Source organism: Macaca mulatta, chromosome 5, assembly GCF_049350105.2.
Source record: "Macaca mulatta isolate MMU2019108-1 chromosome 5, T2T-MMU8v2.0, whole genome shotgun sequence".
Taxonomy (NCBI): Eukaryota; Metazoa; Chordata; class Mammalia; order Primates; family Cercopithecidae; genus Macaca; species Macaca mulatta.
In genome coordinates, this window is record NC_133410.1 from 161225060 (window position 1) to 161249037 (window position 23978).

Here is a 23978-nt window from a genome sequence, read left to right on the forward strand (position 1 = left end):
AAAGACTGATGCAACTGTAACACCTTGTTTCATAATTGCCCCTTTGTTGCAGTCAGGATTAGATAAGTCATCTTTGTTCTCCTGACCAGTCTATCTTGTAACAATCCCTCTTTATGACCACAGCTTGTGTACTCTGTCTCCAAAGATGGCAATAAACCTATGTTCAACCTTTCTTGTGTTATGATGCTCTCTAACTCATTTTTAGGGGGAGTGCAGAGTTCAGGTTAGCACAAAATCACATAACAATTAGATCAGGCTCCCTTTCTCTTCAATAGAATGTCCTTTCTCCTTCCTGCAAGAGGCCTGGTCTCAGGTGGAATGATTGAGGTAATGCATCTGGCTAGCATCAGAGGCAAGCCTAGTCATGCACATAGATCATGCCCATGTTGTAGATATAATCTGGGCCACTATTCAAGCAATGCTGTGGTTTTTAAAAGTAAGTACATCTTCCCTCATCCAACACATACAAGCACACACACACGTGCATGTGTGCATCTGTGTTTTAATAATACTATTTGAGGTTATCATCCTGCAGGATTATAAACTGTTACTTTGTATCCCTCATAATATCAAGCTCAGATCTGAGAGAAACTGACACTTAATACTTGAATTACAGATGATCCCCAACTTACAATGTTTAACTTACAATTTTTTTGACTTTACAATGGAGCGAAAGTAATATGTATTCACTACATGCCTTGACTTACGATGGGGCTATCTCTAGATACACTCATTATAATTTGAAAATATAGTGCATTTTTGACTTAGGATTTTTTTACTTACAGTGTGTCTCTCAAGACCTAACCCCACTGTAAGTCAAGAAGGATTTATACACTTTTAAAAGACTTTGAGGGACTAAAGAAGAAAAGAGGAAAGAAGCCTCTACACAAAGAAAAAAAAATAGAAGTGGTCACAAAGATTGACTTGAGCAGACAGGCCAAAAAAAGCTCACACAAAACTGCTGTTTTCTTGCAATTAATGGTTAAGTGTTGTCAATGACTGTGCTGGGTGATAGACACATCATTCACCAAATACTTTCCTATATTAGCCTCATGGTGGTTGGCTTTCTTGCTGCTGAGTGTTCTTCTTTTTCTAATCTATAATTTGTCTTTTAATTTATGAAATATCTCTTATTTTAGCAAAATAGTAAAAGAGAATGAAAACACACTTTTAAAAGAAACTTTTCTCTAGATTGAGCTTTATCAGATACTAACCTGCCATGTGAACTTGAACAAGCCACTTAACCTCTCTGAGTTCTAAGTTTACTCAAATTATATTATTTTTAACTGGTTGTTTTGACATGATGTCAACAGTGTCAGGCACATATTAAGTGTTCAATAAATGTGTTTTGAAAAACTACATCAAAAATTGTACTTTCTCAAAAAATGACAAAGAGAAGGGATGAAACAGGAAGAAATCCACAAAATTCTCTATTAAACTAACCTAAACTTTTCCTGAAAAATAGTGAAGCGACCCATTTTTATAACAACATTGAGCTCAGAAACATAAACTATAGAATAAACAGCAGAATTATTACAAGAACAGATATACTGTCACTCTCTCTTAGTTAATTTCTTGGGCATCTAGCATATAGAAAATGTGATGTAAATGTCTTACTATTGTTGTAATTATTACTGAATTTTCAAAATTATAAATCCACTTGAGCAGAATCAAATCTAATTCTTTCCCTAATCTTTCCCTATGTTGTTGCTCAATGTAAAATCATCCCTGTGGTCAAGAGATATAAGAGGAAAGAAGACAGGCATTTGGCTGATACTTGCGATTCCTTGTCTGTGGTTATTCATCTGAGGTTGTAGAGACAGAAACAGCAAGCTTTCAGGAAACCGTCTAACTACAAATGCCTCCAGAAGAAGGAAGAGGCTGGCTAGATTGGAAGAGTCATGATAAAAGGGACTTTTTCTTGTTTGCACCACTATCTAGTAGCATTTGGGAGGGTGTTGTGAGGGTGGGGTTAGGCAATAAGGGAGTGTGTTTTCTACACGGAAGTTAAAACAATAATAAAACCAACCAAGAGGATCTGTTTTCTGTCATTACCATGTGTTGGCAATGCTTAACGAGATCAGGGATGAAATTCTCTTCAACTTGAGGGCAGACCCCTCCTAGCGCCCTCCTCCCACTGACACTATGCCCCCGTGCAGCGCCAGGCACATAGCAGGTATGAATCACAGAAAAGACGCTAAGATGGAAAATAAGAATATGAAACACTCCCCTCCCCCATGATTCCTTTGTTGCTTTTCCTATTGATTTTTTTAAAACATGAAAACCATAGTGTCAACTTCCCATAGTATTTTGTACATCTCTGGTCCTTATTAAAATCCTGTGCTGTCTTTTGGATTCCACAGCTCAGGAAGAATATCCATTCAATGAGGACGGAGGAAAGTAATGAACAAGGAGTGGCCAATCAGACGCGGATAAAATTCTGAAAGCCCTGAGACTATGGACCCTAACAAGACAAGGTTGAAGTCTTTGCACACAATGTGGTATATTCAGTGTAGGGTGGTTATCAGATTAACTCCCTTTTCCCAGAAGCATGGCGGATTTAGGTTCTATGGACTTAATAGATAACAGAGGTTCTTTGTCAGGGATGTCTTTCTAGCATCAAGGAAAGTGGAGCCCTGTAAATGAATTCCAGAAGTCTTTGTTTATCAGGAGAAAGAAGTGTGTTTTCCACTAAATTCAATTTTTAATGACTGTTGCATACTTTCTGAAGCATTAAATTCACCTGTATACTACTTCGATGACAGAGGAAGAATCATGCACAAGGTAAAAGCCAATGGAAAACTTTGGGTGATAATGGTATGTCAATGTAGGTTGACTGATTGCAGCAAATGTAGCACTCTGATGGGGGACATTGATAATGGGAGAGGCTGTGCATCTGTGAGGGCAGAGGGTACATGGGAACTCTGTACTTTCTGCTCAGTTTTGCTGTGAACCTAAAACTGCCCTAGAAATAATCTTTTAAAATACCGATGTGGGAGGGGAAGAACTATTGCCACTGCATAAATGTAATTAGTTTCACTTGCATAGTGCTTTAAAACTTAGCTACTGCTGGGCACAGTGTCTCATGCCTGTAATCCCAGCACTTTGGGAGGCCGAGGTGGATGGATCACCTGAGGTCAGAAGTTTGAGATCAGCCTGACCAATGTGGTAAAACCCCGTCTCTATTAAAAATACAAAATTAGCCGGGCACGGTGGTGGGCACCTGTAATCCCAGCTACTTGGGAGGCTGAGGCAGGAGAATTGCTTGAACCCAGGAGGCGGAGGCTGACAATAAGCCAAGATTGCACCATTGCACTCTAGCATGGGCAACAAGAGCAAAACTCCAAAATAATAAATAACTCAAATAAATAAATAAATAAATAAATAAATAAATAAATAAAATAAAAATAAAACCTAGTTAGGTGGTTTCATTCTCTTATATCATCCTGTGAAACTAGAAGGACAGATGTTCTTACTTCCATTTTTCAAGATGAAGAAATTAAAACTCAGAGAGCTAAAGTGACTTGTTTTTGTCTAAAGAACAAACAAGCATTCAAATTAGGTCTGAAAATGAGTCTTCTGGTTCTAAGTCTTATGACCCACTAATGCACTTTCCACCTGTATCTATAACAATTCACAAGCTTTTAGAGACAAAAGAAATCTTATTTTTGTCCCAGGGTAGATACTCAAAGTAAACATTTTATGGATTATCAATGTAGTTAAAACATTAGCATAAGAAAAAGAAACGTAACTAAAATTATGACAGAAAAGAAAGATTATCCAAATTATAAGGTGCTAATACCCTTTTAAAAACTTCAGAATGGGCCAGGCATGGTGGCTCACTCCTGTCATCCCAACACTTTGGGAGGCCAAGGCAGCAGAAGGATTCCTTGAGCCCAAAAGTGTGAAACCAGCCTGGGCAACATAAGGAGACCCTGTCACCACAATAAAGTAAAATAAAATTAGCCAGGCATGGCAGACAAACCTGTGGTCCCAACTACTCGGGAGGCTAAGTTGGAAGAATCACTTAGGCCCAGGTGGTTGAGGCTGCAGTGAGTCATGATCACACCACTGCACTCCAGCCGAGACAACAGAACGAGACTCTGTCTCAACACAAAACAACAAAACACCAAAAAACTCCAGAGTGATAAGTGGACTATTCCTATATCACCAACATTAATGGGCCTATGCCAGTAATGAAGGAGAACAGAAAGTCTCATAGTAGATCAAACAAATTCCTGATTTCCCAGGATTGGGAGGTCCAGAAAGAAACCATAGGGAACACAGGGACAAAAATAATGCTTTGCCCACCAGTATTGATGTGTCTGGGTCTTAGGATACAGGCTTAGGATAAAGGAAGTGAGGTATTTTGTTTGTTTGTTTGTTTTTTAATCTAGTGAGCTGGGTCTTAGTATAAAGGCAGTGAGTTTCTGTACATCAGTTTTAATTTCCTAATAATTATAGTGGCAATAACCAGTGCTTATTGAGAACTTACTTTGTGCTGGATTTTGTTCTAAATCCAATGTACTTTTCTTAGATTTTTTAGTGAATAAAAAATTGACTTTGCAATATCATAATAACCTTTGAAGTAATCAGAAAGTGCCTGGCTTTACAAAGATCTGGGACTTGCCATTCTTGGTTCTCAAATGCTAGTGCTGGCATCACTGAGAGGGCATAAAGTGAAGGCCTGACAGCCATCCTGTGAATGTCAGACAGCTCTGGACCCACAGAGGAATGTAGACATTCCCTTTTAAAACAATAATTTAACTATGTTAAGGCTGTAGCTCATTTTCTCATTATTTCAAAAATCTGATTTTTTTTTTGAAACAGAATTTCGCTCTTGTTGCCCAGGCTGTAGTGCAATGGTGTGATCAGCGCTCACCGCAACCTCCGCCTCCTGGGTTGAAGAGATTCTCCTGCCTCGGCCTCCCAAGTAGCTGGGAGTACAGGCACCCGCCACTTTGCCTGGCTAATTTTTGTATTTTCAGTAGAGACAGAGTTTCACCATGTTGGCCAGGCTGATCTCAAACTCCTGACCTCAGGTGATCTGCCTGCCTCAGCCTCCCAAAGTGCTGGAATTACAGGCATAAGCCACCATGCCCGGCCAAAAATCTGATTGTTAAGGAGCTTTCACTGCCATACAATTCTGTAATGTTAAGCTTCTTCCATATTGCCAACAATTTCAAAGAGCAAAAGGCAGGTATGTAAAAATCACTGCGGGTGGTTTGTAGCATCATTGAAGGTGCTCATTAGGGATAGAGTAATAAGATATTTAAGATATTTATGGAGGTTTAGTAGTGATCTGAGCCCTATACCAGACATATATAGTTACAGATTTCCAGGTAAGGTCAAAACATGGGGAAAATATCCCTTTGTAATATTCCCCCTGGCATTTGTTTTCTCCACCTGCTTGTTTCTCTCTCTCTCTCTCTCTCTCTCTCTCTCTCTCTCTCTCTCTCTCTCAGAGACAGGGTCTTGCTCTCGCTTGTTGCCCAGGCTGGAATGCAGTGGTACAATCATAGCTCACTGCAATCCTGAAATCCTGGGCTCAAGCAATCCTCTCACCTCAGCCTCTCAAGTAACTAGGACTACAGGCAAGCGTCACCAAGCGTGACCTGGAATCTCTTTTAAATAGGATAGAATCCTTTCTGAACTGGCAAAGATTCTTAACATGAAAATGCCTAGGGGGGTGATATTGACCTAAATCTACAATAGATACAGACTTTGGCATCAGAGCTGAGGTTTGTCTGAGTAAGACTGTGTGGTGTGATGTGAGGAGAGATTTGGGACGGTGAATTCTTAAGTAAGGTTTAGGGGGAGATGCAGAAAAAGGGTCCAAAGATAAACATCTGACTGCCCCAACCACTGCCTAATAATCAGTATTCCCTTGCGATGCTCAGGCTTCAGGGATTGCCCAGTGACAAGTGACTGCAGTCTGGAAGCATTTAAGATGACTGGCACCAGACTTCTGGCGAACACAGAGGGAGAGCATTTATCCTGCCTGAAGGTTTATTCCATTTATTCCAACAGAAGTGTGATATCTCAGGCATAGGCTCAAGTCCTCTTCTCTCTGGGTATCCACGAGTGATTGCTGCCAAACACTCAGTACCTCCAAGGTCACAGCAGAGCTCTGCAGAGCAAGTCCCCAACCTGCTGAACCATCAGTCCTTTTTCCTTAGAACACTTCCCATGTCCTGACAAAACAATTCTCTAATCAAAACACCCACAATGTGGTCATTTCTATCCTCACAAAAGATAATATAATTTAAATGAAATTGTGGAATGCTAAACTAGACCCAAACCCCAAGCACTAAAATTTTCTATCAAGCAGAGCCACCTAGTGGTATAATGGAACATTTTTTTAAAATTCCCATTTATTTTCTCACTCTAGTTTACAGTTACCCACTTTAAGACTGTCGCCTCCATCTGTTTTCCTTACCAAACATCTATTTATCCAAGGTAAACAAACCTACAGTTTGTCATAATTGGAAAGTTTTATGACTAAAACAGAAGCTGAGGCAACAGTGTCTCCTTAGAAGGGCAAGAAAATGTCAATACTAATTTATTTCTAAAGATAAAGAGCCCTAGGATATTTACTTTATAGCCTTCTATTTTCTGTAACACACTTCCTCTTCTCCACACTATGCACATATCCACCCATGTAAATGGTCTCATACAATTTATAGGCACAGAGAAGCCTGGTTGCCAATCCCCTCCCTGCTATATACATATAATCTGTGGCAGAAATGAGAAGTACCTTGGGTTGTGATTTGATTCCTTCTCTTCCTTCAAGGTAGGTAAACATTCATAGTCGGCTAGGACAGAATAAAAGCAAACTCATTGTTAGTTACTGAAATTGTATCTTCTATCCACAATCCTGATACAGTTGAATACCATAGTTCTCTGATCTGTGTGGTTACTTGCGCAAAAATGGCCTCACCAAGGAGTGACAGTGGTGAAAAGATTAATGATGTCAAGGTTCTTGAAATGGAAAAAGCGCTAATAACACAGATACAAAACTTCAACATGCCTCTGACCCTGGAAAGGACACAATTCATCACTGCTTGGTTATTCTGTCCCTGTAGCACCCCAGTGCTCCAAAAGCTAGAATCTGCACGTCTCAGGATAGACACTGGCATAAGATGGCTTCGCCTGAGGTTCCAATGTGTCTGCAGAATGATTTCCATCAGATTGCATGGTAGACAAGAATTGGGTAAAGTGGGAAAACAGCCAATCTTCCTATGGTCATGAGTTCCTTTCTATACACCACTCGTTATTTTTAAGGGCAAAAAAATTCTTTGATTCTATCACCTATATGTCAAAATAACTCAGCTTTAGTTGTCGAATAGAAATGCCTTTTCCAGTCTTCTGGTTTTAGTGAGTATGACAGAATCATGATTTTATATTTCACAAAATCTCTGGCACAAAACGTAATACAGCAACATAATAAGAAGAGATTGCCTTTCTGTAGTGAATTTTTTTCTTCTACTTTTTTTTCTGCATTTTAAAAATTCTACTATGTATGCATATTACTTTTAGCAACTGAAAACAACAAAATGAGATTCCCGAAGTACTATCTCAATGACCCGCCCCATCCTCAAATAGAATGGCTTTACAGAGTCCTTCTTTCCTGTTAGAAATTGTACAGGTTAGCTGAGTGGCTCTTTTTTGAAATCACATCTTGATAAGCCTCTGGTAGTAATAATTCTTTGTTTGTTTGTTTGTTTGTTTGAGATGGAGTCTTGCTCTGTCGCCCAGGCTGGAGTGCAGTGGTGCGACCTCAGCTCACCGCAAACTCTGCCTCCTGGGTTCAAGCTATTCTCCTGCCTCAGCCTCCCTAGTAGCTGGGAGTACAGACATGCACCACCACACCCAGCTAATTTTGTATTTTCAGTAGAGATGGAGTTTCACCATGTTTGCCAGGCTGGTTTCGAACTCCTGCTCTCAGGTGATCCACCTGCCTTGGCCTTCAAAAGTGCTGGGGTTATAGACCTGAGCCACCGTGCCTGGCCTGGAAGTAATAATTCTCATAACCAGTCTCTGAATTTTCCAACTCTACTATAGAGTGTTGAATTTGACAGACTCTAGGGTATTTTTTTTTAAGATAAATGGTAAAAAATACAAATGATATGATAATGCTGGGTTTTTATTAATTTAATCTAAGTAGTAAAAATAATTAATTTTTAAAGGGAATTTAAAAAAGAAAAAGCAGCTGTCATCATTTTAAAGTCCCATTATTGATTTACTAAAAAGTAAGGAACATATACTTCCATTACTGCCAGATATCAATTGTAAATTGTTATATGGGTTATGTGTATCACCATCTACATGAGCAATATCCAATAGAGCATTCTAAAGTGATAGAAATATTCTGTTACACTGTCCACTTAAGTAGCCATTGGCTACTAAACACTCAATATTTTTAACTTTAGTCTTAATTAATTTAAATTTAAATAGCCACATTTGGTGATTGTCTATTACGTTGAACAGCACAGATCTATGGCTACTACATTTGATCAAGTTTTATATCCATAGTCAGTTTATACTTATAGATCTCTAAATTCTGTAATATATAAGTTAATGCCAGATGCTAACTTTTTCCAGATCATTTGGCCTCAGAGATTTCCTTTCTTGAGTAAAATACCATTTTCTGCTTCAAAAAGACCATTTCAACAACTTGTACAGAAATAAAAACAAGTGGCAACAATTAAGCTGAATATTTAAATATTGTCAGACCAAGTTTATTATCTGCATGTACCAGATCTAATGTGGGTTTGGGCTCTGTCTCACTCCAGGATTTATTGAGATATTTATAAAGCTGTTACAGCCTTCTGTTACTAAAGAGGAAAGAAAAAAAAAAAAAAACTTTAGGTTACCACATACCATTTCTATTCATGCTGTTCATCCATTTATCAAGCTCTTCCATTTCAATTTCCATAACAGAGGGTGTATCTTCCTCAAAAATAGGGCTAGAAATAGAGAGCAAAAGGCTTGTTGGAAAGAAATGTGAAATGTGTCTGATTTCATTTGGAAAGAGACTAGAGTGCTGATCCTGAGGAAGATGAACTTGATTCAGTGCCTTATGCTCTAGGGAAGCCTGAGGGCTTGCCCTTGTCCAAACTATCAAACTTCAATAGGAAGAAAGGCTACCACACAAACATACATTTATCACAGGTCCAAAAGTGGGGTGCCCACAGGCCCAGCAAGTGGACTAAAAAGGGAACCCAGGAGACTGACTGCTCCCCTGAAGGTACAAAGTCAAGTCTGCAAGGCTCCCAGGGTGAGGCCCTTCCGGGGAGTTGCCACATTAAGCATTTTAGCCTTGCTTAATTTCACTTCCTCTTCCTTGGGGTTTTTTGATCAGTGCCCCAGGTCAAGAGGCCACTGTCAACAGGCTATAGTTACCACCTGTCCCTTCAATTCCCAGGCCTTTCTCTCTTGGAGAAATGGAGCAGTTGCTTTCAGAAATTCCCCGCTCTCACTTGCAGAGCTCAAAGTGCACAGTCAAGGGACAGAGCCCATGGTTAGTGGAGATGGGGCTGGGGAAGGAGGGACCACCAGCTCTGAAAGCAGCGTAGGCAGTACACTGTGTAGAGGAAGCCACAGTTTCTAAACCAGGAGGCTGCTTGGAAGGTGGGGAGGGGATGGCATCACCTCAGAACATGCTTCTGAGTGGAGGCTTGTTTTTCTCTCTCCCACCCCTCCTTCCCTCCCTCCTCTCCCTTCCTCCTGCTCCTCCCACTCTTCCCTTCTTCCTCCTCTCTCTCTCCCATCCCTGGGGGTTCTTGCTGTGCAAACTTCTGCTTTGACCAGGGCTCCCCTGCTTTGCAGGTGATAAAATTTCTAATCAGAGTAAATGAAACGACATCCTTGAAATACAACTAGGGATGGAATATTTAACTGCTATGCACTTGAAATTGGCAGCAGTCAGAATTCTTTCCTGAACGTAGGACAGCGAAATAAAGCAGATGACACACTGTCCTTGCCCAGATCACACTCACACGCTGGACAGGGTTTGGGGATGCCAGCACATCCTCCCTTAGGCTACCAGGGATCTCCAGCCCAGCCTGGGAAGCAGGAGAGCTCCGCAAGGTGTCAGAACAAAAACACCTGAAAAGGCAGCTGTCTGCCCTAACTGTTGCTGTTCACACCCCAGGTGGATCAGAAGCAGCAGGGAAAACTTACACTTTCACGTTTTCATTTCCCAGTTCATCTAAAAGGAAATGAACATAAAGGTCATGTTAGCTTTGTTCTTCCGTAACAACTTTTAATCTCAACAACAGCTGAAGTCTGCTTTACAAAGAGAGCAAAATGACATTAAATAATGTTTTTAAAGGAGCGATCCTTAACTTAGAGTTAAACAAGTGCGGATTGCCATATTGAAACGAGGTCCTAATCCCTGTGAAATCTGCTTTTAGATGTGGATGGTCAGCTGAGAACACTCACTTCAGATCAGATGTTCATCTGTCTTTATTTTTGACATCCACAAGAAGAGGAAAACAGTGGTAAGGAAAGGCAAGGGAGGGTGAAACAAGAGGGCTTGCTCCTTGGCCTCCTTCAGTAAAATGTCCCAGATCTAAAGGTTGCTGCTTCATTTCCTGTGATACACCATGCTGAGCACTGTGGCACTGTGCCTCACTCCTGGCAGAGGATGTGGACTCTTCCATCAAGGGCTCCCCTTGGAATTTTCCTTTTACCCCTGCTCTTTGCATGGCCGGATCCCTCACATCCTCAGGGTCCCAGCTTAAATACTCTTTCCTCAGGGAGGCCTTTCCCACCTCCTCTATATAAAGCAGGGCCCGTCTTTCCTGTTGCTCCCCAGCTCAGCACCTTGCTTGCATCCTTCATAATATTGGCCACAATTTCTCATTGGTCAACTCGTCTGTTTGATTTTTTTTTTTTTTCTGTCTGTCTCTCTCACTGGACCATAAGTACAAAGGGGCAGTGATCATGTCTGTCTTACACATTGTGGTATCCCCTCAGCTCTGAGCCAGCTAGCACAGTACCTGGTAAATGCCTAGTCAATATCAGTGGAATAAATGATTAGGTGTTAACCTCAATTGTCCAGCACTGGGGTTCAACTCATGTCCAATATTTTGGACTTAGCATAGTGAAACTTCCAAGAAGCCTGTTTTTAGTTCCCGTTGGTTGAGGTGAGAGTCAGGTAACTGTTTACAAAATGCCTCTAACACACATCAGACTCCAAATGAACAAGTGGTGAGAATTGGAGCCTGATGTCCCAGCTGAAGCCCTGTTTCATTTGGCAGGAGAACCAACATATCCAGAGAAATGAGGCAATGATGTTGAGTGGATAACATAGGCCTGCTGCACGATTTATGATGTGAAAATGATTGAAAAGCAAACTATTTTGTAGGGTCCACCCAATAGTCAGAGGTTTCTGATCCTTGGCAATCAGAGGCCTCCTATTGTCTGTCCTGGAGAAATGGAGGTCCTCAGTGAAGGAACACAACCAGCAGACACCTGGAACTGAGTTCCTGGCGGCAGTGAGCTGCTGTAATTTCCTGTGCGTTGGCAAGCTTGAATGGCATTGCTAATCCAGGAAAGCTGGGCACAGATGTAAGTTTCATGCCATCACTGCTTGCCTTCCAAGAGCTGCAGGCTATGTCCTCTTGCCCTCCGGTAGGAATCTAAAGCTTCCTGCAGATGCCTGACTCCTCAGAAACTTAGATGGGAAAAGGAGAATACACACACACACACACACACACACACACACATCATAAACACACACTTTCTATCCAAAATATACAGGCCATTTCCTTAAGGAATTTTACTATAAATAAAGCTCCTACACAATTGAACATCCCTACAGGTGACCCATAAAGATCCTCCTGTTTTGTCACCCCCTCCTCCTCCCTCTCCCTTTTTCCCTGCTGAGTAACCCCTGAGTAATTTCCCAGAGAGCAAGTGGCTGCATGGCCCCACCGCTGTGGGCATGGATTTATCTTTATTATCTGGGTTCCCCACAGGCTTCAGGGTGAGCAAAAGCTAGCCTGCATGCAGATGAAGGAAAACTTTTAAAAGCCATTACAAAAGTGCTCCAGATGCACCAAATGTGAAGCTCCTGTAATCAGTATTAAAACAGAGCAAAAAGCTTTCTGTGGCCTCATCTTCCCTGCTCCATGGCTATTACCTCTGCTCCAGCCACCATGGCAACAGAAAAACATCTGGGAGGGCACACAAAGAGCGGAGCATTAAACCAGGAGGGAGACCAATTACTTGTCCTCAGCAATCAGGCTCTGCCCGCTCCACTCCACCGGCCTACATCTATTTGCGAATAGCCACCTATTCCCTTTGCAACCAGGAGGCAAATGCAGCTCTTACAAAGCTCCATCTCAACCCCCCTTTCCATTTTCCCTCCAACAACCCTTCCATTTCATCTCCTCCGACCCACTTTGTCCTCCTCCTTCAGTTCCTATGTGACCCCCACTTAGCCTGACAGTACCCTCCTCTCAGATCCTCTCCTTTGTGCATTTGATAGTGGGGTTGTCTGGTGGAGGCTAGGGGAGGGCAGGAGCTACAGGAGCCTCTGTCTTCCTTATCTTGTTTCCATGCTGAGCAGTGAGCAAGAGAAAGAGTCTCTTTCCAGAAGATTTACTGAGCAAGCCAGGCATCATGTAGCCACAGCCTGTTTAAAGTGGTAGTTTATTGCCAGCTGTTTCCCCTGCAGCTCTTTCAGAGAGACCTCGCACATCAAGACACTGCAGATTTAATGCCGGGAGGTCTAGGAAGAATGATAGCAGAACATCACATTACTATACCATGTTTCCCTTTCCCTGGACATGAAATGGACAAGCCCAAAGGAAAAAGTAATTTCCAATCAGATGAAGTGTTCTAAAAGTTTTGGCCAAGTCCTCTCCCAGTGTCGATAATAAAGACTTATTTCCTGGTATAGTATAACAGACCAGGCTCTATCCATGTGGGGTAAGAAACAGTATGTCTGCTTCTGACTTTCCCAGGGGACGTAGTGTGCAGGTATCCATGCCCTCCTGTAAAGCATTTCTGTGGGAGCTTTCCAAGCAACATACTGCTCTGACCTTCCATGATAATTGTATTTTACCTGAAAACAATCACATTTTGCTAAAGTAAGCATTCTGCTTTTATGAACTTTGAGCATTCAGTTTTTCTGAAATGATAGCCCTCTGTTAAGCAGCTAGTGATCATGTCTGTATTAAAGCATTGGCTGATAAGAGAAAAAAATTCAAATAAAACTATCAAAAACTTTCGTGATAAGCCAATTGTTTTGAAATTCTAAGTTTTCTCTGTTGTATTTTTTAAAGTTAGGCATATTTAAGGTAAAAACAATGTACCAATTCATAGTAAGGATAATGTACAAATTTGGCTTTCCCTCTGAGAGTAGATGTTCTTTAAAAAACATTCTAACAGTCTTTAATTAAGTCACTTATTCAACAAACAAACAAACAGCTAGTGTGTGTTGGGCTAGGCATTGAGTTAGGTAAAGGGATGATAATAAGCTAGCACTTAGCACTTATGCCAGGTTCTGACTTTTTCTAAGTGATTTGCCTATATAAACCATTTAATTCTCACAACTCTATGAGGTAGGTATTGAATTTGCGCATTTTACAGATGAAGAAACTTAATCAGAGAGTCACAGTGCCAGGAAGTGCAAGCCAACCAAGCAGTGTATGTGGTTTGAGTCTGGACTGTCAACCTCAATGCCACACTGTCACACAACACAAATAAGACCAGTTCTTGGTTCTCTTGGGCCTTAACGACAACATAACCCAGAAAGAAAAGAAGAAAGATAAGAAAAGAAAAAAGGAAAGAAGGAAGGAAGGAAGGAAGGAAGGAAGCAAGGAAGGAAGGAAGCAAGGAAGGAGGGAAGCTAGTCACCAACTTATGACAATGTGAATACTGTGAACAGAGTGTGAACAAAGTATTCTGAGAGCACAGAAGAGGTGGTAATTAATTTTGCCTAGGGAGGATTATTCAAGGCTTCCTAAAAACTGGACCCTAGCAATGAGGTGTGGTGGCTCACACCTGTAATCCCAGTGCTTTGGGAGGCTGAGGTGGGAGGATCACTTGAGCCTAGGAGTTTGAGGCTTGCCCGAGCAACATTGCAAGATGCTGTCTCTACAAAACATTTTTTTAAAATATAAAAAATGACCCAGGCATGGTTGTACAGGCCTGTAGTACCAGCTACTCTGTAGGCTGAGGTGGGAGGATCGCTTGAGCCCAAGAGTTTGAGGCTGCAGTGAGCTAGGATCGTGCCACTGCATTCCAGCCTGGGCGACAGAGCAAGGCCCTGTCTCTTAAGCAAAACAAAAACAGACCTGGGCCCTAAAAAATGGGATGGCAGTTTGCCAAGCAGACAAGAAGAAAATTCCAGACGGAAGAAATGGTATCAACCAGGCATGGAGGCACCCTGAAAGTCAAGTCATGTTCTGGGAACAGCAAATACTTCAAGTTACAGTGGAGGATACATGGGCCATGTCTGAGGTTGAGGCTGGCTCTCACTTGTAAATGGCTTTTGAACCATGGGACTTTCCCAATGAAATTCAATGAAAAATCAATTCCTGGATTTGGAGCCTAAGAGTCCCATCATGTGAGCGGATACCTCTGACATCCCCCCAACCCTTGACTCCATTAGGTAAAACCAGCCATGGTTTGGGGAAGGAAATCATGACTTTCCCTGAATTCTAAAAAATTTAAAAAGCTCTGTTTGCTTTTTTTTCTTAAGCTTAGAAAGAAGCCTCCATATGACTATGTTATTAGGAAGTCCTGAAATTTCAAGCAGTAGAGAAACATGTGTATTTCCTACTTCCTTGGAATCTATTATGTCAGCCTCTGCCATGAAAGGAAATACTCTTTGGGGCTTCTTTCCCAGCTCACATTTGCCTCAGCTGCTGGCATTGAAAGGTTCCTGTGGCACAGGGACAGTGAGGGAGGCATGTGGGACAAAGGCATAGCCCCAAAGCCAGAGGTGCCCTGTAGTGAGAGTGAGGGACATAAAGTGAGTTTTGTATACATGTATGACTATGTATTGTATTACAGATGTTCCTATCCTTTGAGTAACTTTTTGGAAAGACTATAAAGGCTTCAACTTAAAAATCAAATCTGAGCCAAGCACGGTGGCTCACACCTGTAATCCCAGCACTGTGGGAGGCTGAGGTGGGCGGATCATGAGGTCAGGAGATCGAGACCATCCTGGCTAACACGGTGAAACCCCGTCTCTACTAAAAATGCAAAAAATTAGCCAGGCGAGGTGGCGGGCGCCTGTACTCCCAGCTACTCAGGAGGCTGAGGCAGGAGAATGGCGTGAACCTGGGAGGCGGAGCTTGCAGTAAGCTGAGATGGCGCCACTGCACTCCAGCCTGGGCAACAGAACAAGACTCTGTCTCAAAAAAAAAAAAAAAAAAATAGAATCGAGTAATTTTTACTACCACAAGCCAAAAGTACCCAAGTCTGCTTTGGACCTAGAACTACCCTGACCCCTAGCACGTGATGCTTCTTAAATCAGAACTGAATACTCTCAAAGTGGGTCTCTGACTGAGGGAATTTCTATCTAATTGGTTTTCAGATTGATGTTACTAATCTTTAGACAGTTGAAGAATTTGGTTATAAAAGTTAGCATAGCTTCAATGGGAACAAGAACAATGCTTCCTCCAGGACTTTTCAGGATCAAATTGGGATGTGGGGTGGCGGAGAAAATAAAATCTGTGTCATCTTCTTGTGGTGATGACCCCAGGGCCTCTAACCTTCCCATCCCTAACCCTAATCTGACCCACTCCTTGATCAGCCTTTCTCTTTCCCCAGTGATGGGAAATGTTATACTGGCTTATTGGCCAAAATTATACGGGATCTTCATCTGGAGATGGCAGCAGCAGAAAAGCATCCCCCAGAAATATGCAGGTTCAGGTCCACACCACTGCGATAAAGTGAGTATTGCAATAAAGCAAGTCACATTAATTTTTTAGTTTCCAAATGCATAAAAAGTTATGTTTTTCCTACAGTGTAGTCTATTAAGTGTGCAACAACATTGTATCTACAGAGAGAATGTATATACCTTAATTTAAAATACTTTATTGCTAAAAAATGCTAATGATGGTCTGAGCCTTCCGCAAGTTGTGATGATTTTTCTGGTGGATGGTCCTGCCTTGATGTTGATGGCTACTGACTGCTCAGGGTGGCAGCTGCTGATGGTTGGGAAGGCTGTGGCAATGCCTTAAAGTAAGATCACAGTGAAATGTGTCACATTGATTGACTCTCTTCCACAAAGATTTCTCTGTAGCATATGATGCTGTTTGATAGCATTTTACCCGCAATAGAATTCACGATTGGAGACGATTCTCACAAAACCTGCCGCTGCTCTACCAACTATGTTTATGTAATATTCTAAATCCTCTGTTGTCATTTCAACAATGTTCATGGCATCTTCACCAAGAGTAGATTCCATCTCAAAAACAACAACAACAAAAAAACCCCATTTTATTTGTTAATTCAGAAGAAGCAATTTCTCAGCCACTTAATGTTTTATCATGAGATGGCAGTAATTCCATGGCATCTTCAGGCTTCACTTCTTATCCTAGTTTTCTTGCTATTTCTACCACATCTGCAGTGACCCCTCCACTCAAGTCTTGAACCCTTCAAAGTCATCCATGGGTCTTGGAATCAACTTCTTCCAAAATCCTATTGATGCTGATATTTTGACCTCCTCCTATGAATCGGAAATGTTCTTAATGGCATCTAGAATGGTGAATTCTTCCAGAAGATTCCTTCCCAAATTTATCAGAGGACTCACCACCTATGGCAGCTATGGCCTTACAAAATGTATGTCTTAAACAATAAGACTTGAAATTCAAAATGACTCCTTAATCCATGGGCTGCAGAATGGATGTTGTATCAGCAGGCATGAAAACATTAGTCTCCTTGTACATCTCCATCAGGGCTCTTGGGTGACCAGGTGCATTGTCAATGAGCAGTAATAGTTTTAGTGGAATCTTGTATTTTGAGCAATAGGTCTTAATGGTGGGCTTAAAATATTCAGTAAACCATGCAATAAACAAATGTGCTAACATCCAGGCTTGGTTGTTCCACTTACAGAGCACAGGCAGAGCAGATTTAGCATAATTCTTAAGAGCTGTCATATTTTCAGAATGGTAAATAAGAATCGGCTTTAACTTAAAGTCACCAACTACAGTAGCTTCTAACAAGTGAACCAGCATATCTTTTGAAGCTTTGAAGTCAGGCAGTGACTTCTCCTCTCTAGCTATTAAAGTCTTAGATGGCTTTTTTTTTTTTTTTAAGTAGAGACAGGGTTTCACCATGTTGGCCAGGCTGGTCTCAAACTCCTGACCTCAAATGATCTGCCTCAGCCTCCTACAGTGCTGAGATTACAGGCATGAGCCACCATGCCCAGTCAGATGGCATCTTCTTCCAATAGAGGACTGTTTCATCTACATTGAAAATCTATGGTTGAACGTAGCCACCTTCATCAATGATTTGAACTAGGACTTCTGGATAACTTGCTGCAGCTCCTACATCAGTCCTTGTTGCTTCATCTTGCACTGTTATGTTATAGAAATGGCTTTTTCCCTTAAACCTCATGAACCACCCTCTGCCAGCTTCCAATTCTTCTTCTGCAGTTTCCTCACCTCTCTCAGCCTTTGTAGAATTAAAGAGAATTAAGGCCTTGCTCTGAATTAGGCTTAGGCTTAAGAGAATGCAGTGACTGGTTTGATCTTCTACCCAGACCACTGAAACTTTCTCTGTATCAACAATAATACTGCTTGCTTTCCTATCATTGTATGTTCACTGAGTAGCACTTTTAATTTCCTTCAAGAACTTGTTCTTTGCATTTACAACTTGGCTAAATGCTTGGCACAAGAGGCCTGGTTTTCAGCCCATCTCAGCTTTCAACCCGCCTTCCTCACAATGCGTAATCATTTCTAGCTTTTCACTTAAAATGAGAGATATGTGACTCTTCCTTTCATTTGAACACTTAGATGCCATTGTAGGGATATGAATTGGCCTAATTTCAATATTGTTCTGTATCAGAGAATAGAGAGGCCTGAAGACAGGGAGAGAGATGGGGAATGGCCTGTCGGTGAAGTAGTCAGAATATACACAATGTTTATCCATTAAGTTCACTGTCTGCCGTGAGCATGGTTTCAGGCACCCCAAAACAATTACAACAGTAGTATCAAAGATCACTGATCACGGATCACCATAACAGGCATAGTAATATTGAGAACATTTGAAATATTGTGAGAATTATCAAAATGTAATGCAGAGACACAAAGTAAACATGTGCTGTTGAAAAAATGATACCAATAGACTGGTTCGATGCAATGGTTGCCACTTCAATTTGTTTAAAAACAAAAAAAAAGCAATACCTGTAAAGTGCAATAAAGCAAAGTGCAACTAAACAAGGCATGCCTGTATTTTAAAATTCCATTAAACTTTTTTTAAAGAAAGGAATATGCATATATTCACTTCTGGAAAATTTCATTGAAACGTATTATTTATTACTATTGTAAGTAGTCCTTGTTGCTTAATTTTAACACGTCTCTACTCCTTCTCCAATCCCACCCCCAGCTGCAGGCAGGTTTTAGGATAATACTCACATGTCTGTAAAGCACTCTGAGATCCTTGGCTAGAAGGTTCTGTATCAAAGCAAAGAATATTTTGTTTTATTGATTTTTCACTAACACATGAAGCAATTTTCTGGAAATGGGAAAACACCAAATATTTACCTTGTTTAGTTCTTTTTCTTTTATAGTATGTTGCAAGGAATACCACAGATAAAAGTAAGAGGACCAATAAAATCAAAGGGATCAACACCATCAGTATAAACTGTAACTGATTTTCATCCGGAGCAATGTCGGTAGAATTTATATTTGCAGTTAATGTTTCTGTGGCGGTCACTGCAGCAAATATGCTTGGAGTAGTCACTTCATTTGGCTTTTCAGATTTCTCAGTTGTATCTCCTGAGTGTTCTAATTCCTCAAAATTACCTGTGGGAACAGATACAAAATTGAGATTGCCATGGAGACAAAGTTAGTATGTTATATTGTCAATGATTTTAAAATTATTCCTAGATACATTCTGTGATAAACTTGACCCATTATACCTGGGCTCCAAGCTAAGTGTGACACAGAGCATTGATTTAACATAAATGAAGCTCAAGCTGGGAGTGTATTGAACATGGAATCAGAGCTCAGAGAAAAACCTTCCGCAAAGGTAGGCAGTTTTGCATTGACCAGACATTTCAGATGCGCTTAAGCAAAGGGCATTAGGAAGCTGCCCCATGTTAAGGGTGATGTTCCAAGCCAAGTTATGTGATATTACAGGACGTCTCCTGTAGGGTATGATAATATTTTAATAAAATGTCTGAATAAATTTAAGTTCACATTTACTAAAAGTTAAGTACATGCCATACAGCACTTTTAGATGTAAACAAATGCACTCTGTGTCCTAATTTTTTTTTTTTTTTTTGAGGCAGAGTCTTGCTCCATTGCCCCGGCTGGAGTGCAGTGGCATGATCTCAGCTCACTGCAACTTTCACCTCCTGGGTTCAAGCGATTCTCGTGTCTCAGCCTCCAGAGTAGCTGGGATTACAGGCACGTGCCACCATACCCAGCTAATTTTTGTATTTTTAGTAGAGACAGGGTTTCACCATGTTGGCCAGGCTGGTCTCAAATTCCATGCCTCAAGTGATCCACCTGCCGCAGTCTACCAAAGTGCTAGAATTACAGGTGTGTCTTTACTAAAAATACAAAAATTAGCTGGGCATGGTGGCACATGCCTGTAATCCCAGCTACTTGGGAGGCTGAGGCAAGAGAATCGCTTGAACTCAGGAAGCAGAGGTTGCAGTCAGCCGAGATCGTGCCATTGCACTTCAGCCTGGGCAACAAGAGCAAAACTCCGTCTCAAAAAAAAAGAAAAAGAAAAGGAAAATAAAAACCATCAGGATGGGAAAGGACTACTGACTTGATGACTATCTGAAAAACTTTTCCTTACCTGTCTAAGCAGTAGTCATGGTAAGGTAAGCTGAAGGTCTTTTTCCTAATATCATGTAATGTTGCCTACCTTTCAGAAGGGGCCAACTGAAGAAAATACCTTGTAAGTTATCAAATGAGATAATTTATAAGAAATTATAAGAATTTATAAGAAAGTTCTTCTAAGGTGAAAGGAACTATGCAAATAGAGAAGTCAGCTGCTTTAAACCACACTCTGTGGTGTAGGTTAGGCAATTACTGCATAGAATGATCGAACTGGACAATGCAGAGCCAATTCAATAGTTCATCTATCTTCATAATCCCGTAACAATGGAGTCCTCTGATTTTGGTTGAAACAAAAATGTTTGGTCACGCTATGAATTGAATGTTTGTATTCCCCTCTAGTTCATATATTGAAGCCCTAATCCGCAATGTGATGGATTAGGGCTAAGAGGTGAGGCCTTTGAGAGGTCATTAGGTTTAGGTGAGGTTATGAGAGTGGGGCCCCTGTGATGGGATTATTGCTCCTACGAGAAGATAGGAAAACCAGAGTTCTCTCTCCTTGCCATGTGTGGATACGGAAAGAAGGTGGCGACTGCAGGCCAGGAAGAGAGTTCTCACCAAATACTGAATCTTCTAGCACCTTTGATCTTGAACTTCCCAGCCTCCAGAACTGCGAGAAATAAATGTCTGTTGTTTAAGTCCCGCAGTTTGTGGTATTTTGTTACGGCATCTGAGCTAAGACAATAAGAATCTAATTGTGTTGATTGTATGAATAAATACTTCAGTCTCCCACAGCAGGGAATTCATTTGATAATCCCTTTAGTAAATGCAACCCCAAACCATCAGAATCAATTACAAACTGCAGAGTAAACTCGCTGGCGTTTCTCACGTGTATATGCCAAAGGCAGGATTGAAAAAATAACTACCAAGTTTTGAAGAGAGGAGGGGCTTCAAGATGGCTAACTAGATGCATCTGGCACTCATCTCCTTCACAAAAAATAACAAAAGTAGTGAGTAGACAAGCTACATTTTGAATTGATCATTTAAGAGAGAACACTGGAATTCAACAGAGTAGTGACAGAAAACATTTAAAGCAAGGAAGGAGAGGGAAATAAGACATCCTTCTTGGCTGACAACGGTTGGGAGCCTGGAGAAGCTCCCCAATGTGGGGAAAGGGTAAGTGGTCCATATTTCCACTGCAGATTCCTGCAGCCTAGCCATGGGAGAGCCCCTCAACTATCACAGGCCCTGAGACTAACATTGAGAGCTGCCTGTAGACTGTGCAATGGCATTTCTCCAGAGAGGGATCTTACGCAGTCTCACACACCCCTGAGCCCTAGTGGCTGCAGCACAGTGCCACTGTGAAGGCCCAGCCCCCACCAGACTGTATCCTGCCCTAGGGCCCAACAGCCCCTGCATCTCCATGTCTCTGGAGCCCCTGCCTGCAGCCACCACTGCTGCTGGCTGCTGCTGCCAGGGTCAAGGTAGGAGCCACTGGCAGCACCCCTCCCCCGATCCCCGGCCAGCAGAGGGGCACTCACACATGTTTATGCGCCTCAAGGACAAACTCCACTGTTCGCAGCTAATTGCTGCTATAAATTGCTGCTGCTGGGGCCAAAGCATGAGCAAAGCATGCCCCTGCCCCAGCTGGCTGCCTATGGTTGCTCCCACCGAAAGCAATCCCATTCTCCACAGTAGTGGACAGCAGTGTAGTCACTGGTGCCTTCACCTGAGCTTTCCATCAGCAGCCTGGGGATTGCTTCACTGCTGCCTTTTATAGCCAGATACTGCATGCACCACCAGAGAGTCAAAGAACAGGTCTGCACAGGCCTGCTCTCTACCAGTGCAGTACTTGAGCGTGCCACTTGGGGCCTGGTGATTGCCCAGCCCAGTTCAGTCCATCACCACTGACACAACAGCATTCCTCCCAGAGGCCTGAGGTTGGGACTACCCATTCTGCTGCCACCATCATAGTTGGCATCCACCCTCATGTACCAGCTACAGGCCTGGGGACTGGCCTGCCCAGTCCATTGCAACCACTGCCAACACCAGCACAGGTATTTGGGACCCAGAGTGTTGTCCTGCCAACACCCACACCAATCTGCCTACCTGCCTGGTTAACTGCTACCATTTCTAGCACCCAAACAAGACACCTGGAGGCCAAAGAACCAGCCTGCCTGGACACACTAACACCAGTGCCAGTGTATGCTGCCTTGGGACCCAGGGACAGATATGTCCAACCCACCTCTGTCACCACTGGGGCCCGAAGGTTGGCCCATCTGGTATCCTAGTCCCCAGCAAAACTTCACCACAGCCTCCACTAACAACCATATCCTAAGCTGCTGGGGAAGCCACAGATACTACTGACACTGGTTCCAGCAGAATAAATCATATGGAGACTACACTAATGTATATACCCAGAATCAAAGCCAAAGCACTCTACCTAACGAACATCATAGAAACACCTTACTTTCATAGGGGAGAACTTTTTCCTCCCCTATGAAAGTAAATTCAGAGGCTGGGAGCAGTGGCTCATGCCTGTAATCTCAGCACTTTGGAAGGCTGAGGCAAGCAGATCACCTGAGATCAAGAGTTTGAGACCAACCTGACCAACTAAAAATACAAAATTAGCCAGGCGTGGTGGTGCATGCCTGCAATCCCAGCTACTTGGGAGGCTGAGGCAGGAGAATCGCTTGAACCTGGGAGGTGGAGGTTGCAGTGAACCAAGATCACACCATTGCACTCCAGCCATGAGAGGATACAGAAAAACAATACACAAATTAGAAAACAATTCAGGGTATGAATGAGAGAAGTTCACCAAAGAGATAGAGATAATAAAAAAGAGCCAAACAGATTCTGGATCTGAAGAATTCATAAAATAAAATACACTTGAAAGCTTCAACAATAGACTAAATCAAGCAGAAGGAAGAATCTCAGAATTTGAAGACTGGTCTTTTGAAATAACCTAGTCAGATAAAAATAAAGCAAAAAGAATGCAAAAAGCCTATGTGACATATGGGATACCATAAAGCAAGAAGGTAAAGAGAAAATGAGTGTTAGAAAGCCTATTAAATGAAACAAGGCCAGATGCAGTGGCTCATGCCTCTAATCACAGCACTTTGGGAGGCTGAGGAGGGAAGACTGCTTGAGCTCATGAGTTCAAGGCCAGCCTGGGCAACATGGCAAAATCCCATCTCTACTAAAAATACAAAAATTAGCTGGGTGTCGTGGCATGCTCCTGTAATCCCAGCTACTCAGGAGGCTAAGGCAGGAGAATCGTCTGAGCCCCGGAGGCAGAGGTTGCAGTGAGCTGAGATTGTGCCACTGTACTTCAGCCTTAGCAACAAAGCCAGATCCTGCCTTAAAAAAAAAAAGAAAAGAAAAAGAAGACCTATTTAATGAAACAATAGATGAAACTCCCCAAGTCTAGCAAGAGATTTAGACATCCAGATACAGGAAGCCCAGAGTTCTCCAAATAGATACAATTCAACAAAAGACTTCTCCACAGCACATTACAGTCAAATTGTCAAACATCAAAGACAAAGGAAGAATCTAAAATTAGCAAGAGAAAAGCATGTAGTCACCTATAAAGGAACCCCTGTCAGACTAACAGTTAATTTCTCCACAGAAATCTTATAGGCCAGGAGAGAATGGGATGATATATTCAAAGGACTGAAAGAAAAAAAAACAACAACAAAAACGTTGTCATCCAAGGATTCTATACCCAGCAAAGTTATCCTTCAAAAACAAAGGAAAAACAAAGTCTTTCCCAGACATAAAAAAGCTGAGGGAATTCATTACCACTAGACTGGCCCTAAAAGAAATGCTTAAGGGAGTCCACTGAGAAGCAAAAGTACAATATCTATCATCATGAAAACACGTGAAAATACAAAACCCACTGGTAGAGCAAACACACACACACAAGGAAAAGACTAAAATGTTACCACTACAGAAAACCACCAAACCATAATAAAGACAAATAAGAGAGAAAGAAAG

General features: G+C 41.8%; 1 protein-coding gene across 2 annotated transcripts in view; it reads right to left on the reverse strand.

Moving 5' to 3' along the window:
* TMEM154 (transmembrane protein 154) overlaps positions 1 to 23978 on the reverse strand; it is a 54165-nt gene that overhangs the window by 7999 nt on the left and 22188 nt on the right. For both annotated transcript variants that reach the window (XR_013417328.1, XM_015139348.3), the window contains exons 2-6: positions 18735 to 18995; positions 18606 to 18644; positions 10186 to 10213; positions 8884 to 8969; positions 6758 to 6815 (exon numbers count right to left, since the gene is read on the reverse strand). Coding sequence is in view for 1 of the 2 variants with exons in the window: in XM_015139348.3 (XP_014994834.1) it covers positions 6758 to 6815; positions 8884 to 8969; positions 10186 to 10213; positions 18606 to 18644; positions 18735 to 18995 (472 nt within the window). In the remaining variant the exon portion in view is untranslated. The remainder of the gene's footprint in view (positions 1 to 6757; positions 6816 to 8883; positions 8970 to 10185; positions 10214 to 18605; positions 18645 to 18734; positions 18996 to 23978) is intronic.